Source organism: Stegastes partitus, unplaced genomic scaffold (genome assembly GCF_000690725.1).
Source record: "Stegastes partitus isolate 25-593 unplaced genomic scaffold, Stegastes_partitus-1.0.2 Scaffold920, whole genome shotgun sequence".
In the NCBI taxonomy this organism is placed as follows: Eukaryota; Metazoa; Chordata; class Actinopteri; family Pomacentridae; genus Stegastes; species Stegastes partitus.
In genome coordinates this window covers 37,220-54,566 of record NW_007578651.1, presented here as the reverse complement: position 1 = coordinate 54,566, position 17,347 = coordinate 37,220, and the positions used below count along the sequence as shown (strand labels likewise).

At 42.0% G+C, this 17,347-nt stretch overlaps 1 protein-coding gene across 2 annotated transcripts; it reads left to right on the top strand.

The window, feature by feature from the left end:
• The first annotated feature begins 1,537 nt into the window (after positions 1-1,537).
• Positions 1,538-15,869, top strand: LOC103366227 (axin-1-like). 2 transcript variants are annotated; one of them, XM_008293891.1, is made up of 13 exons: positions 1,538-1,709; positions 2,659-3,346; positions 5,103-5,296; positions 5,512-5,667; positions 6,841-6,975; positions 7,076-7,172; positions 8,053-8,190; positions 8,439-8,829; positions 9,771-9,948; positions 10,050-10,223; positions 11,661-11,960; positions 12,078-12,227; positions 12,338-15,869. In XM_008293891.1, exons 2-13 carry the CDS (start codon positions 2,729-2,731, stop codon positions 12,462-12,464), a joined length of 2,658 nt encoding a protein of 885 aa, XP_008292113.1. In that variant the 5' UTR covers positions 1,538-1,709; positions 2,659-2,728; the 3' UTR covers positions 12,465-15,869. The 2 variants fall into 2 exon arrangements, with proteins under 2 accessions (XP_008292113.1, XP_008292112.1); XM_008293890.1 differs by having other exon boundaries at positions 10,047-10,223.
• Positions 15,870-17,347: the final 1,478 nt, after the last annotated feature.

The window sequence follows — 17,347 nt, the reverse complement described above, 5'->3', positions numbered from 1 at the left end:
CGCGTCCCGGTGAGGACACCTGGGATCTTTTTGTGTGGAGTTTGCATGTTCTCCCCGTGCAGCGTGGGAGCGTGGGTTCTCTCCGGGTTCTCCGGCTTCCTCCCACACAGTTCAAAAACATGTTGAGGTTAATTGGTGATTCTGTAGGTGTGAATGTGAGTGTTCTTGGTTGTCTAGGTTCCAACCCCCCCACAACCCTAGTGAGGATTAAGCGGTGTACAGATAATGGGTGGACATTCTTTTGAATATAGGTACTTTACGATTTACTTTACCTTTTACCTACCTGCCTGCATACAGTACATTAAATCAGCGTATTGCTTATGCGGTAATACATAGCCAAATAATCCCTTGGAGGTCATCATTTTGCACTAACAGAGGCCAGTCTGCTTAATGGGTACGTTTCCTTGCGATATATAAAGTACCCATGCTGATCATACTTATTTAGTGACGTTTTGAATGCAGGACTTACAAGTAAATATTTTTTAATTGAGATATTACTACTAAATACTCCTTCCATCACTTTGCCCTGCATAGTTATCATTAATCCATGAACCTAAATCTATACCAGTGGTAGTGAGCACTTGTTTTAGGTGTTGGCCTTAGAAGACGGATGAGTGTGTCTCAGACAGAAAATCCCCAGATGTCGACTGCTTTCCTGCTTTCATGCGAACAACTTGAATAGTACTTACTGTCTTAAGTAATGTACTTAAGAACAGCTCTGAGGCATGTGAGCTTGGCTTATGTATTCAGCTTAATGCAGTTTGTACCCCAAACATTTATGGAGAAATATTGTACATTGTCCCGTGCAGCGTGGGTTCTCTCTGGGTTCTCTGACTTCTTCCCACAGTCCAAAAACATGTTGAGGTTAATTGGTGATTCTAAATTGTCCGTAGGTGTGAATGTGAGTGTGCTTGGTTGTCTGTCTCTAACTGTGATGTGACCTGACCCCTGCCTTCACCTAAGTCAGCTGGGACAGACCCCAGGCGACCTTAGTGAGGATTAAGCGGTGTATAGATAACGGATGGATGGATGGATGGATGGATGGATGGATGGGTGGGTATTGTATTATTTACTACTCTGCTTCTGCTTGACAGCTACAATAACTTTTTGCTTTGCAGATGTATACAGTAAATTAAACCACCCAGCATTAAATGAAATATGCCAATTTAGCTGCACTGCAACAAGTTGCAACATCGAGATGCTTCTTAGATGTTAAAGCATCAGTAATAATAAACCAGATGTATAATATGTAATAATGTAACTCTGCTAGCGGTCATTTTGCCTGCATTGTAAGTGGAACTACACTCATTAGAGCTGCGTCTTGTTCATTAAACTTTCACTTGAGTAAGAATTTCAGTGCTATCGTTTACTTGTAACATAATGTTATTGCTACTTTTACCTCAGACAAAGATGAAATAATCAGATTTGTTTCCAGACTCAGATCTTGCTGACTCTTTGTGTAGTTCGTATCTATCCGCTGTAGTTCTACAAAGTAGTCCACTCCGCACGGAGTCGCGTGCACGCACGTATTCTCTCGCTCTGTATTATTGCTCTGAAAGCAGCCACCATGGGGAGTTAAGGGCAAGACGACGGGCTATTTTCGTTAATATTTAATGTCTGAAAGCTATCCATATGCTGCGTTTTGGAGCACACTGTTCGCGCCAGTATCCCCAATGCAGCGGATTACGGGGAACGGGCTTTCAGAGACGGTAGGACAAACACTTTTGTGGACAAACACGGGACGTTAACTAGCTAAGCTAGCCAGCTAGCAAGCTAACCAAAACTAGCTAACACACCAAGCTAGCTAGCGCTGCAGCCAGTAGAGTGGAAAACGTGCCCTCGCCTTCTTGTTTCGTTTGATCTTAGATCAGCCGATTTGTTGGGGTTAATCAGCAAGAAAGTTTGCGATGCTTCTCTACGAGTTTGCTTGGTACGAGTAAAATTCCAGTTTACGCTGGTGTTGAAGTGTTTTGCATGCAGGCCCGTCTTGTGTGGTTGTAGAGTTTGTCTCTGTACCCATCCCCCACCGTCTTTGCAGGCCAAGATGAATGAGATTCTCACTTCAAAGCACTGGCATTGGTGGTGGCATTGCTACAAGGCTAGCTAGCTGTCTTAGCTTGTTAACATTTGTTGGTTATTTGGAAAACGATGTCTTACTACACGAAGTGGGAGATTTGACAGCTGTTAGCGCTAGCTTTTAAGCTAGCTGTGAAACAGACGACAAAAACTTGTTGGTGAAGTTCAGCTTGGAAATTTGCGCACACAACATTCAATTTGTTTTTGGTCAGACTGTAGCCTTCGCTGCCAACTGAAAGTAGCTTACAGTGTCGATAAAACTTTATTCTAAAATGTATTTCATAACAAGCATACGTGCCAAATTAGCATACTAGCAATGTTTTTAGTTTTTGTGATAAGATTTTCCTCATTGTCAAACACAAACAACATCATGCTCTGTTCTAGTTTATGTGTCTGCTCATCAGCTAATTTTGCTGCTCAGTGTTCTATATATATGTCTGTGTACTACGTGTGTATATATTAGTGGTCTGACACAGTGAAGAGGGTGAAGGATGAGTCAGTGATCTTTATTATCTTTGTTATAATCTCCTTTGTGTCAGATCCCACTGCAACAACTAACTGCCTTTCTTGTTTCCATCATAGGGTAAATTGTTTGCCAGCAAAATCATTGCTAGAGGGGAAGATCTGACCTCTGCCTTGTGCAATCAGAGACATGAGTGTTGTCAGAGAATTACATGGGATTGGGTACAGGGGCGGTGGGGTTGTGGCCTCTCTGAGCGGCCCTACCCACTTTACCGAGGATGCTCCGCGACCCCCAGTACCTGGTGAGGAGGGATCTGATGTGGACCCCCCAGTCCAGTCAGTCAACACCCGTCCAAATACCCTTTCCCAAACCCTAGGCTATCCCCCATCATCCTTGTCATCTAAAATGGGGGATCCTTCAAGTTACACACCCTCCTCGTCGTCTGCTACTCCACGGCGCCCTGACCTGGACTTGGGATATGAACCTGAGGGGTCGGCTTCACCAACTCCACCTTACCTGAAGTGGGCCGAGTCGCTTCACTCTCTCCTAGATGACCAGGAAGGCATCCAGCTGTTCAGAAACTTCCTATGCCAGGAAGGGTGTGCAGACCTACTTGACTTCTGGTTTGCCTGCTCGGGGTTCAGGAAGACGAGCCAGGAGAAGAGGGCAAAGCTAGCCAAGGCCATCTACAGGAAATACATTGTAGATGGAAGTGGGATTGTCTCCAGGCAGATCAAAGCAGCCACCAAGAGTTTCATCAGAGACTGCGTGGGAAAGCCGCATCCAGACCCTGCCATGTTTGAACAGGTGATTTAAACGATTGATTTCATGTTTGATTTTAAAGTTTCTCAACATGAGCAGTGCAGATGTGTTACACGGGCTGCATTTTGTCCATAGAAATGTTGAGGTGCAGCAGTGGCAGTGAAGCTATGAGCCAATGCGAGGCAGCATTGATAATTATGGCACACAAATGAAACTGAACCTCTTGGCAAATCAGTGCATGGCTCCCAAAAAGTCCAGCAAATGTCTTTGATAGCTGCACTGTCCACAGAATGGTGTTGCGAGTTTATTTTCTCTCTCTTCTCCCCACTACACGGTGGTGTGGGCCTGTTCCTAGTAAGCATAATAGTTCAGTGTCAATGTTTAATTCCAGATTTGAGGAACTTGAAAGCCACATCTGCTTCCATCATGTTTGGCGTAGCCATCCTCTGAAAAGGCCAGAAGTTTGTTCAAGAACCTGGCAAATAGCATTTTATTTGTTAGTATTTTCACATATGTGCATTACTTTCCATGGAGGTTTAATTTGACCAGTTAAAACATTTATTTACATTTGCAGTCAGAATACATCTTGAGGCATGTGATGGATTTGTCAGGAACATTCAGTGCTGATTCACTGACAGATTTGTTTCAGAGGGAAGGAACTGTGGCTCAGGAACTAAAAGTGGACCTAGGTTATTTAGTAAAAATGAAGTTATACTTCCCAAGTACCTAAAAAGGTTCCTGGTTTCCCAAACGGGCTGTTGAGTCTTGCACTAAAATTGAAACCGTTTTGGTGACAAAGAAAAGGGCCAGTTGTAGTTCCACACATGTCACTGATTTGCTAAAGCACAGATTTGCATTTTCTTCTTTCTTTTTCTGCTTTACTAAGTAAACCGCACCAAAGACGAGGGGTTGGTTTTAGTTTCACATTTCTCGCTTACTCGCCCCCCCGTGCCCTCTTTAACCCTTGATCGCTTTCATATTCTCTTTGTTTGTTACTCATTTTTGATGTAGTGTCGGTCTACTGAATGTGTGTTCCGACCACATATGTACCCCATGAGACTGCCATCACACGTCATTAGCAGACTCGAGGCTCTGACTGTAGTTCCTTACACGTCACAGCAGCAAAAAAAAAGAAAATTACGCAAAATGACATTACAAAAATACCATAAAAAACAAAATGAAGCTTGTGTCCGTTCAGTCTGCAGCCAAACTTCCTTACACACTCAGTTTTGATTACTTTTCTGTTATTTATTTCTTTTCTAGAAGATTCTTGGAGTAGTTAAATGTTAACATGTCAGAGCAGTGAATTAATATTTCTGAAAAAATAAAATCTAATCTGTGTACTATACCAGTCGAATTCAAACCAAGTTAGAAGGAAAGTTGTGACACTACATTCAGTGATGCACGTTGACCCTTTAAGATTGATTACCAGTATGGATTTAACACACCTTTTTTCTCAGTATGGATTAGACGTTATAATTGTTGGGTAGTCAATTACCTAAACGCTGATTGGCCCTGTATAATTTTACCCGTCTGTGATGCTGTTTGCTTTAAAGCCTATGCTACATGTAATCATCCATGTTCATGTTTATGTTGAGAAGTTCAGCAGTGTTGAAATTGTTTTCAACCCAACATTTTACAGATGAGAGCCTGGTGAAAACCTGTCAGTCCATGTGCCGTTACTTCAGTCTGCAAATAGCATGTTGCTGATGAGTAGTTGTACCCAGAAGTGAGGAAGGAACTCTTTATGCATCATTTGCTTTTGACTTATGTGGCCACTCTGTGTATGTGTGTGTTCCAGGCTCAGACAGAGATCCAGTCCATGATGGAGGAAAACACCTACCCTTTGTTCCTCAAGTCAGATCTGTACTTGGAGTTCACACGGACAGGAGGAGAGAGCCCCAAGCCTAATCCCAGTGATCAGAGCCCTTCATCAGGGCCAGCCAAGCCTGTGCCTGGGTACTTACCTACACTCGCTGAGGATGAGGAGTGGAGGTGAGATGAGCTTGAGCCGTTGTGTCGCACCGCAGTGCTCATACATTGCACAGTCTCTGCATCTGTGATCAAACAATACATTCCACTGACTTTTCTCAGCTGCTCGGTCTCAATTCCAAGTCCCGTGCTACTCATAATTTCAGTGTTTTAACCTTTTGAAGGTGACATAATGTCTCTGATGTTTAAATAACAGATACGACTTATTCTGATCTTAGGTGTGGAGGAGGCGGAGTGAGGGAAGTGGAGGAAGAGAAAGATGAGGAGGAGTGTGGAGACACACCAGCTGGCCGACTGACTCATAGCCTGCTGATGCAGACAGTACCGCAGAGGGCCACGGCCAGCAGGAGGAGGCAGGACAGCAGGGAGTACAGGTGTGTGTCTGCATGTGTGTTGTTTTGCATTCATGAAAGTTTTTTCTGTCTCCTGTCGTGATGATATTATTGTAAAATACCTGTCAGACGTCATGGTAATGATTTGTTTCAGGACTTCCATGTGTGGCATACACCATCGTAGTTAATCAAGTATAATGCAACAGTCATGTTAGGTGCACATGTAAAAGGCTCTAAACAGCTTCCTTTGCAAGTTTACAATTTTTGATTCATTCATAATTTTTGGTCACATCATCCTCTATGCACGAAGTCAGCCAGAATGTGTGAAAATACTTCACCATAGGACAGTCAGTGTTGTCCCTTCAGCTGTGCCGGGATCCTTTTTTATCCCAAGTATAAACCCAGATATTCATTCATTTGGAAATCCAGTGTTTGTCCTATGTGACCACTGCTGGTGATTTTTTTTTCCTAGATTTTTTTCTGTCATGAGAGGAGATGACAGTTCTCCATCTTATCTCTCGTTATGTTTTTGCCGAATATCCTGCGTCTTGATAGTAGCTGAATATTACTGCAAACATGATCATTTGATAGGAATACGCAAGGACGCACATAATTGTAAATGTGAGCAGAGGAAAGCCAGGTGAAATGTAAAAGCATTATTTGTGTTGAAGTCTCCTGTAAGTGCAGTGAACACTTCCCAACAAGTGTTTACCCGCCTGAAACCAAAGATAGACATCAACCTCCAACATCTGACAGTCAGGCTTTGACCCACTCTTCATTTCAACAATCAAGCAGGGATAAAAAAAATAAATGTAACCGTATTATCTTCATCTGTACAGAACAACAACATTACAAACCCAAAGAACGCAGCCTACAATGAGCAAAATTTCTGTGGAGTAAAATTCACCTGTTGTGTTTCTGTATGTGGCAGTAGGCGGAAAATCATTGTGTAATAACAATAAGTGTATGATGTAGATATGATTCTTTTATCTGTCTATTCAGATTCAGAAGGCACAAGTAATGTAATCTTGATTGTCGTTCAAACAGGCAGAAACTGTTTAATTAGAGGCAACAAATCAGACAAGACTGAACCGTGAATTGTTTTTGAATACTGATAAAGAACTCCTGAAAATTCACAGTACTCTGTGTGTGTATGAACACATTCTCTCATTTCTTTGTAAGCACACAAATCACAATGTCTTGATTCTTCCTCAGGCCATGGAGAGAGCCGGTAAACCCATACTACGCAAATATGGGCTACGCTCGCGCTCCAGCAACCAGTGCCAATGACAGTGAACAGCAGAGCATGTCGAGTGATGCAGACACACTGTCACTGACCGACAGCAGTGTGTAAGTACACACACATGTACACAGAATCACTGTGGTGAGCTGTTAAGATCTGTGGCTGATTGCTGTTTATCTGTGTGTGTGTGTGTGTGTGTGTCTGCAGAGATGGTATTCCTCCATACAGATATCGGAAGCAGCATCGTAAAGAGATGCATGAAAGTGCCAAAGCCAATGGACGTGTGCCCCTACCTCATATACCTGTGAGTACAGACGCTACCCATTTAGCATAATGTCTGCATTTACGGCTGAATTCATGTAGGGCTGCACGCAGGGTGAAATATGTGCCGGGTTTGTTACAGAACAGCTGTTTGTGAGTTTGACTTGATGTATCACAGCTACTTTGGAAACCAGTTGTTGTCCAGTATGCAGGTTTCACAGGTGGAAAACAGACCAGATATTATTACTGATGTTTTTTTCTTAAATACACTTTACATACAAATACATGAAAGATTTCTTCGTTTTCCTTCACATGTTTGAGAGCCTTTGTTTCCCGTTGTAATGATGATGTGGGCCGAGATAGAAAATCCTTCCATCAGTTAGTTGTGTAGTTCTGTCATTTTGAGACAAGACTGAGGTTGAGTCAGCAACATTTGGGGAGGGCAGCCCTGGGGGAAACTGAAAGAGGCCAGTGCACATAGACTGAAAAGTTTAACTGTGTTCCAATTAAACCTTTGGAATGAAAAATATTTGCAAATGAAAAGATCCTAGAATTTTCAATGAATGAGAAAGATCAGAGGTAATTTTAGAAATTGAAATGAGACAAATTTTTCAGAGCAGAGCACTTTCATATGTTGCTGCCTCAAGGGGATTTATTTTATTTTTTTTGTAAATAAATCATTTTAATGATTTAAAGACCTTTTTTACAGAAGTAATAAAGAAATAGTTAAGAGCTTCTGCAGACTTTTTAAATCAAGGATATTTATTTTGCTTCACAGTCATTTTACTCCTTCTTGTTCCATTTATTTTTTTCTTTTTCTCTCTTGTCAAATGTGTTGGTTACAAGTTGAGCATTTTAATTTGGGCAAAAGATGTGCAGAGGAATTTGTGGCATGTAAATTTTGTGCTTGTGTCCATATACAGCGCACGTATCGCATGCCAAAGGACATCCACGTAGAGCCTGAGAGGTTTGCAGCGGAGCTCATCAGCAGGCTGGAGATGGTTCTCAGAGAGAGAGAGGCTCAGGAAAGACTCGAAGAAAGGCTGAAGAGAGTACAACTGGTGAGTGTGCAACTACATGTGTGCTGCTCATGGTGCGATTTTGTATTTTTTGAAAGCTGTGGTTCGTTCTGTTGTTCAGTGTTCCCTTAAGAATGCATACATTGGGCGTTTTGTTGTGAAATTCAGTTATTAGAGTATTGATTTACAGTAACGCAGGACTGATGAGTTATTTTGAATGTATGTAAATAACAGTTAACTGTCGTATGTGCATGTCCAGAAGTAAAGTATTTGTTATTTGTTGTCAACAGGAAGAAGAGGGGGATGATGCTGACATCTCCGTGACAACCTCCATGTCTTCTCATAGCATACCACTCCCCCTCCCCTCATCGTTTCCACCTCTCTACGGCGCCCGTTATTCAGAGACCACTGCGAACACGGCAACAGTCGCCACATATGGCGGCCTGGTTGCCATAGAGGATTCCCATGACGACGACCCAGAATCTATTTTGGATGAGCATGTACAGCGGGTGATGAAGACGCCGGGCTGCCAGTCGCCGGGGGCAACCAATAGCACCTTAGGAGGAGGGGGTCGACACACTCCTCCCAAATCATCACGCTCACCTGACGGGGGAATCGGGCCGCCTCACTACCCCCCACACCGAGGGGGAGGTCACAGTCTGCCTGCTGCTGGTGTCAAAGGTAGGCGACTATGGAGGGGGTGATGGGGTGAGACACAGGAGCACCTGCAGCACACAGTGAGCATGAAAACTTTGGCCCATGTTATTTTCCATGTAAGCCAACATCCAGCATCTGTTTCCAAAGACTGATCCTAGGATCTGCACAGACTGTTTTGCCTTAACGCCTTCTCTTTTGTAATCTTCTCGGTAATATCTCACAACTGCATTTTATTATTTTCTGCTTTCTGTGTCTGTGGCACCCAACCTTTGATCTGCAGATTTTTTACTGAAGACAATAGTCTTTGAAAGCAGATTTCATTTTTGCTAAAAGACGACAAGATTCTAAAATAGCTGGACACCGTAGTTATTGGCAAACTCAAATAGCAGGAAATAGTTCCTTTGTTGGGGACTATTTTCAGCTGTGGAATAATTCACAGTTAGTGCTCTAGTGAGTATTTATGGCCACCAAGGCATGAATTGGATTCACAGGATTGACTCAAAATAGAGTAAAGCCCCTGCTCAGTGTGATAAATGAATGTGCGGCTTTCTGTAAGTCATCATAGATTTTAATTGCACAACAATTGAAACTCGTTGACACTGAAGAATCAGCTGTATTGTGCTTTAACTACATGAGCAACACTTGCTGGTGGAATTAGTTTGTTGTTTTGGTGTTTTTAATGAATTATTAGGACTATGGCTAAATTAAACGAGGGCCTTGGACTTTATGGCAAGAAATACAAAGACCTCAGAAAGCCACTGGCCTGGCCTAAATACAATAATATTATAAACATTTATTGGCAATCAATAGGTGAAGAGATTGGCTCTGCAGGTTTCTCATCATGTGTAGTGCTATAGTTGTCAAATAAAGGTGCAGCAGCAGTGTTTTTTTTTAATTAAAGTGTAGGATGTGTTGACGGAAAGCTGGCATGTCACTAAAGAGTTTCTCTCCGTTCTCTGTCTCAGGTATGCATCATCACAAGCAGTTGTACCACCACAGAGGAAGAGAAGGCCAGGAGGAAGGAGGCTCTAGGTCTCAGGCCAACTTCCTGTGGAACGGAGATCCAGCTAACCAGTACACAGGAAGAGGTCGAAACTACGCTGATGGTGCTGGAGCCAGCACACTTGACGGGATGGGTTACAGGTAAATACATATTTTTTGTCTACAGCAAACTGTATGTTGTTGTGCATTCAGATTACCTCAACTGCTTTGTGTGTGTGTGTTACCTCTTCATTCTGCAGTAGTAAAGGCAGCACGCTAACACGGCGAGGTTGTAAGAAGACGTCAGAGACATCGGGCAAAGGTGATGAGAGTGGGCGTGGCTTGGAGACCCAGGTACCGCTGGAGGATCTGGAGAGAAACCAGAAGATCCTGCAATGGATGATGGAAGGAGACAGACAAAGGAAGAGCGGTCATGGGTTAGTAATATTCCATGTATCATGTATGACTAATATAAAAATATGCTCATTAGAAATTTTAGATATTTTTATAAACATTAAATTTGTTTTATTTATTTATTTTAAATATCTATAAATGCCACAAGTGCAGGAATTTGCAAGCCTTTTTAGAGTGGCCCAGACCTTTGTGCTTGTTCCGACTACAAAAACTACTTCTGTAGAACCCATTTCAGAGCCCTTTTTAGGGAGGGAAAAAAAAAAAGTACCCACCACAGGGCGCAGCTCTGAAAAAACTGCTGTGTAAGGCTTGATGCTGATTGGCAAGCTTGGGAAGAAAATAACGACAACAAGCACCATTTTTTCTGCCCTTTCGATGTCCTTGTCAAATAGCAGTTTCCACCCTTAAATCAGCATCAACAACATAAAATTTGCCATTTAGGCTAACCTAACAAGCCCTCCGTTGTTCTATTTCCTGTGTACTCATAGAACTGAAGTTACATCCCGTAGCTTCCGTTTGCCGTTGCTTAGCGCACTCAGACTTCATGCTGCAGTCAAAGCTGTCAGATCTGACATTGCGATGGAAAGAGAGAGGCTGAAAGGACCGATTAGGAGGCGGTTCCTGTAAACGTTTGCACCAGCTCACACCTGCCCTGAGTTCCTGCAGTGAAAAGCCACCTGATGAGTTAAAAATGATGCACCGCTCCACGTTTATTCAAGTAGCTTGTATCAAGTCAAGGATAGCAGTAAAGTGTAGGACAGTGGATGCTTCACTAGACCAGAAAATCTTTACATGTGTGACATATTTTACTTAACATGAAAGCAATATATGATAATAGCACACATATGAATCAGTCGGCAAAAACTGGGGTTTCTTGTGCAATTCCTACTACAGACTTCTTTTTAGAAGTCTCATCTCCTTGTCCAACTTACTGAAGGCTGTCTTTCGGATGTTGTCCATAACTTACTTTTACAGCTACTCTTGATCAATCTGGTGCTTTTTCAGTGCTACCATGAGTCGCTTTTATCACTGTATAAATTAAATAAGTTAAGAGTAATACTAATGTTCATATTTTTTCTGTAGCAAGATATTCCGCAGCACCAGAGCTGGTAAAAGCAGTCACGTCACTACAACTCAGCAGAAGCAATCTGACAATAAGATTTAGTCTTTAGCATTTTCATAGTGCTTTGCTGGTAGCTTTGCAATGTCATACTGTGATCGATGCAGCTGAAGATGTTGCAGTTGTGCTCCGGTCTGTCTCTTCAGTAGGAGTTTATTGCCTTCCTCAGCCCCATGCTCAAGGAAATGCATACACTCACATTGTGAGGCGCAACAATAAGTGGCGCCAGAATTATGCTTTGGACACTGCTATCTCACTTCTCATGTCTGGAAATGTCAATGGAAGAAAACAACTTTCAAAATAGTCCGATTCCTAATTCAGTTCTTTGTGTTTTTTCCAGCGGCAGCACCAGCAGCTCCAGGAGGACGGGACCCAGCAGCGAGTCGCCACGTCCAACTTCAGTGGAGCGACCTGGAGCCGTGCACCCCTGGGTGTCTGCTCAGCTGCGCAACAACCCCTCCGCAGTGTCCACCGCTATTCCCGGCTCATCGTCCACCCAGGTCCAGCCTTCACACCCGTTCATCCAGGACCCAGCTATGCCCCCCAACCCAGCTCCCAACCCCCTCACCCAGCTGGAGGAGGCTAGAAGGAGGCTGGAGGAGGAGAGGAGGAGGAACGCACTACAGCAGGCCAAGCAGAGGTACGTGTCTCGTGTAATTTCATTTTTTACAGTTTGAAATCACGCATTTGCCCTTAATGTTTGAATTTCCACTTGGTCTTACTTGTGTGTTTTTACGTGAATCTTTCTCTCTCGAAGGCATAAGTCTGGGAAGCGCCAGGTGTGTGAGAACATGACAGTTGCTTACTACTTTTGTGGAGAGCCGATCCCATACAGAACATCAGTCAAAGGCCGTGTCGTGACTTTGGGCCAGTTCAAGGAGCTGCTTACCAAAAAGGGCCACTACAGGTGAGAACATGTGGTGCATATGTTGTTAAAATTCACAGCGGGTGGGAATGTTACAGATAGGCACTTGAGAACACGCCAGTGACTCTTGATATGTTTTTATTTGTGCGCAGGTTCTACTTTAAGAAAGTGAGCGACGAGTTTGACTGTGGCGTGGTGTTCGAGGAGGTTCGTGACGATGACGCCATCTTGCCTATCTTCGAGGAGAAGATCGTCGGGAAGGTGGAGAAGGTCGACTGAATTTTGGGAACAGGAAAATGAAACAGAAAAGATCATTTGAGAAGAGGAGATAGGAAGAAAACATTCAGGTTGGATAGAAATTCACCTGCGAGGAAACGAACGACCGGAAGTAGAAAGATGGAAGGAGCAATGTGTGACAGAAGGGAGATTGCGCTGCGTAGTAGGAGCTCGAGTATTAAGGAGGTGGTTATTTTTTTATGGGATATCTGGATATCTGTCTCAACACCTGGATCAAACCCACACAAAGCAAAGAAGCTTTTCCAGATGATACGGAAGTGGAGGAGAAGAACATAAATTATTTCACCTGTCCTGTCTCCACTGTGGATATTCAAGGAGAGCTGTTAAAATATGATGTCTGACCAGTCTTCCACTTCTACTGCGATGGATGGAAAAGGGTGAGGAGACTGCTTGAAGGAGAGAGGATAAAGTAGTCTTCCACTTCTGCTCTGGAGGAGTCTGTCCTCCGCAGACCATTACGATGCTGCTACATTACCACAGAGACTATTCAATCGGTGCTCGGGGCAGTAAAGAAAGCAGTTCTGTTCCTTTCGGGAGTCCAGCTGCCTTTTGCTGCCTCTGTTCCTCATCAGCTGGCAACAAGAGGAGAGGACAGAGGATTACGGGGAGTGGAACTTTTGCCTGCTTCTCCTCTCGTTGACTTCATAGCCTCAAAACAGAGAAACTTGCTCACCCTTGATTCCTAGATGTCATGTAGTGATCTCTCACATCAACATGTTCAGACAACAGTTCTCTGCATAACTTGTTTACCAAAGCTACATATTTTTGATAAGACAAGTATCCTAGCTACTTGTTTTCATTTTTTTTTTTTTTTTTGAATTGTGTATGTACAAGGCAGGTACTATTACTTATTATTGCAGCCTAATTTTGTCATATCTCATCTTAATGTTGTATTATTGTGTATGTTTTGAAGCTAGTTCATTAGTCATTTCAGGGCAGCCATTTTGTTTTGTTTCTTTCCACTATACCACATCACTGCACCTCAATTCTGTACTGTTTACCTTGTAAGTGTGCGGCTCTGTTCTCCTACAAGATGGATTTTAAACATAGGATAACTTTTATTTCCACCTGTAGAACTTCTCATGAAAAAGACCACAGTATATTTTTCTCACACTGTTCCCCCTCGTGTAACTCAGAACTTTTCCGCTATATCAGAAGCCTGTGTACCGTAACCCCGAGCTCAGTCTAGGTGCCTGCCTGCCTGGCCAGTGCCATTAATATCTAGATTTGTTATTCAGAAGCGTGTTGTTGAGTGTGTAAGCCTGTGTCCGTCGTGTATGCCTGAACTCAGCCAAAGAGCATATAGTGTGTACCGTATGCCTACATGCGTGTGTCCACAAGTATCAAATGTTTTTTTTTTAATTTCATCACGAGCTGAAGGGAATCTCTCGTTCCTCCTGCAGATTTCCAGACCTCAAACATCGTAACATTGAGTTTAAAACCTACAGTCTATCTTACATAGATAGTGTGGCAATTTGGTAAAAAAATTTCTTGCCAAGAGTTAGATGAGAAAATGGAGAACTCGCATATGAAATATGAAGCTAAAGGCAGCAGCTGTTAGTTTACTGTAAAAATAGAAAAAGGGAAACAGCGAGCCTGACTTTTGTATGGCTTAAACAAACCAGGGTTGCAGCTAAAGGTCAGATCTATATTTTGGATTTGCTTTTTATTATTCATATTGGCTTATTACATATTACCTGAAAGAAATGTTAGCACATCACAATTTTCTGAAGTGGCGTTTTAAAATTGCTTGTTTTGTCTGACAGGCGACCTCGAACCTAAAGGTATTTGGTTTAAGGTTCAGGTTTCGGTCATTAATGTTTAACAAGGCTTGGTGGAGCAGCATGAAAACACAGCTCTATGACGGTGAATCCTGACATCCTAAAATAAGAAGTTTATTTATAAAATAATCTAAGAGCCCAAGGAATAAAAGCGAGTTTGTGTGTTTTGTGTCTTTATATTCCCCTGCGTTGCTGAAGCAAAGCAAGTAGGCGTCAAGACTGCAGGCAGAAACAGTGCAGTGGGGGGAGAAGCTGTCGGTGAGAGTTGTTGTGAGGGAGTGCAGGGCGGCTTCATCGCACCGTCCACTCAGTGATTGAAGAACGTGTACATGTATCATAGCAGATAAGAATAAGCAACAAATGCTCACAATTTAGAAGCTGAAGCTAGAGAATGTTCTGCTTAAGAAGTGATTGTAACTCAAGCTCTCGATAAAACATGTTAATCACAAAACTTAAACAGTGCAGTGTAGGCACATTTTGAACAGAGCCACTGTTTCCAGTCTTTAGTCTAAAGTAAGCTAACCAGCTGCTGGCTGTGGTTTCATATTTATTGTGCAGATTTTTCAAGCAAACAAAACATTTTCCAAAACGTCAAACTACTCCTTTAAATTGCTTGTGTCAGTACCAAACTGCAGTAAAGCCTTGAGGCCAGAATATCATAAAGCACAGTGCAGACAGTGCACTGATGATACACCAGCTATGTAAGCTGAATGTACTTGTATGTTTTCTTAGTTTTGCCCACTCTTATCCTCAAAGGAACTGCATCAGTGATCATACCATACCATGTCTGAGTCTGTCTTCAGTATTGATCTCCAACTGTCGGCCTGATCGAGTGTTTCGTGTCATCTATGCTGGTAGTTCAATGAATGTGTTCATCAGACAAAGAGGTTTTGCAGGAATGTCAAATACAATTTGTCCTGGGTTCGGCCCAGCAAGGGAAGCATAGGATCAGAAAACATATTTGTCCTTACTCCAACCCATTATGCCTTCAATATGAAATTTTAAAATTTAGATATGTATTTGTTTATAAAAAATAAAAAATAAAATGTAATTTTAATAATCACCGAGCATGTTCTTTATAAGGAATGTTTTCCGGATGAGTTGATTTATCTATTTTGTTTTAATGTTTATGTGCAAACTGCGACGGCCCTCTGATATATTGTGTCTGTTTTGTTAGAAAGAACACCCAGGGACAGTTGAATGACAACATTTATTAAGAGTTGTTTCTTGTGATTATGATTTGATGGACAAAACAAACAACTGCATCTGTTGCGTTGTTGATTTGTGTGAAACACAGTGCCTTTATCATGTTATCTTTTAAAATATGTTTATTGAACCAATCCATGCTTTTAATGTAAGTTTTTATTTCAGTCAGTCCCGTTGTATTTTTTAGCTGCAGTCGATGCTCTTTTTTTTTTTTTTTTCCTCACTTCTGTTCTGATCAACCTTCTGCTGTAAATATGTACATTATCATTTCATACGTGTCTTCAGACCTGCACCACATGTCCATGGTGTTTCTGTTTTTCAACGCCAAGATGTCACTGTGCTGGTTCCACTTGTACATTTCTTTTAAAAAGGTACTTCATAATAAAGATGTTGAATAAACCTTTCCTCTCCTTTGTTGTTCAGGCCAAACACACAACACTGTGCGAGACAACAGCAGATGTTTTGACTTTGACTGGTGTCGCTAAAAACATTAATGATGACTGCATTTATATTTAAGCTGTGACAGTGAGCCGGCATGTATTTATACATGTTCTCTTCTTCCAGAGACGTGTCGAAAACGCATTTTCTTCATCATCTATAAATGCTCTTTTAGCTATCAGGAGAAGTGGTGGAGTACAGGTTCAAGGCTCATGTACCAATATATATTTTCTGCTACCTCTACTCTGTAATTTAGAGTGAAATACTGAACTTTTTACGTCACTACATTTATGACACAGCTATCGTTGATGGTTACTTTGCAGATTCAAATCTTCCGAGCAGCCCAAAGTATTGTAAAATATGCTTCAAAACGACAAAAGTAAAATGCTGCATACATGTTAATGCATCAATAATAATAAACTAGTATTATCTTAGAGAGCGAATGTAGGAATTCTGCACAGTAGGTACTTTTACAGCAGGGTCTTTATTTTTAATGAGACGTATCTATATAAAGGATTTGCTTCCTTCACATTTAAAATATCAATACTTGTTCCATCACTGGTCAGAAAGGACCTGCTTGTAGACGTGAACCTGAAAGTCATTTAAATGCAGGGCTGCAAAATAACTGCATGAAGGCACTGTGGTCCCTTCACTCCAGCAGAAATACATCCCTTCTTGTACAATCCAACAGTTTTAAATATGTTTCGCTGATCAAATCCAGGAAAGAATGTAACAGTAAAAATAAAATAAAATCACTTGGAAAAACAATACTGTCAATTTTTAACAGGTCACTGCAGCCGCAAATTTTAAAAAAAATAAATCTTCATCTTCTCGTTGCTCTCTTCTCAATGTTATCCACAAACTAGGAGCCACATTTTCCCCTTTTTTAACAGGTGTGAGGGAGTGTTACCATGGAAACACGTGTCTTAGTTCAGAGTCAGTCTGGGGGTTGAGTGGCTTCCTTTTTAAAATAAATCAGTCTTTTGTGTAACCATCAAACATTATTAGATCAGTGCAAGAGCAAAAGTAGTACTTTTTGCTCCTAGACTCTGTAGAATGTGGCCCCAGTAGATGTAGATTATTTTTTCAATAAAGTATTTACCTGCAAATACATACAGAATTGACCTCCCTCGGAGCTGCAGGGGATGATTGTCTCCTCACAGCTAACACACAATATAAAATATGTTTTACTGTGTTTCTGAGTTCTTTACAGTAAAAATAGCCGATGCAGTGGAAGTTCAAGACCAAAACAATTCCAAGTCATCATCTGTTTAATTTTCCCAAAGGTTCCCCCAGTAACATGCAGTCCTCACCAGTAGTTAGCTCTGGATGGCCGTGCCATCTCCGTCATGCCAGCAGATACGTCTTCCCAACAACCGTGCAAATACACTGAAGACCATCAGGAACCAACAGTGAGTGAACCTCGACTTGTTTTGTTTA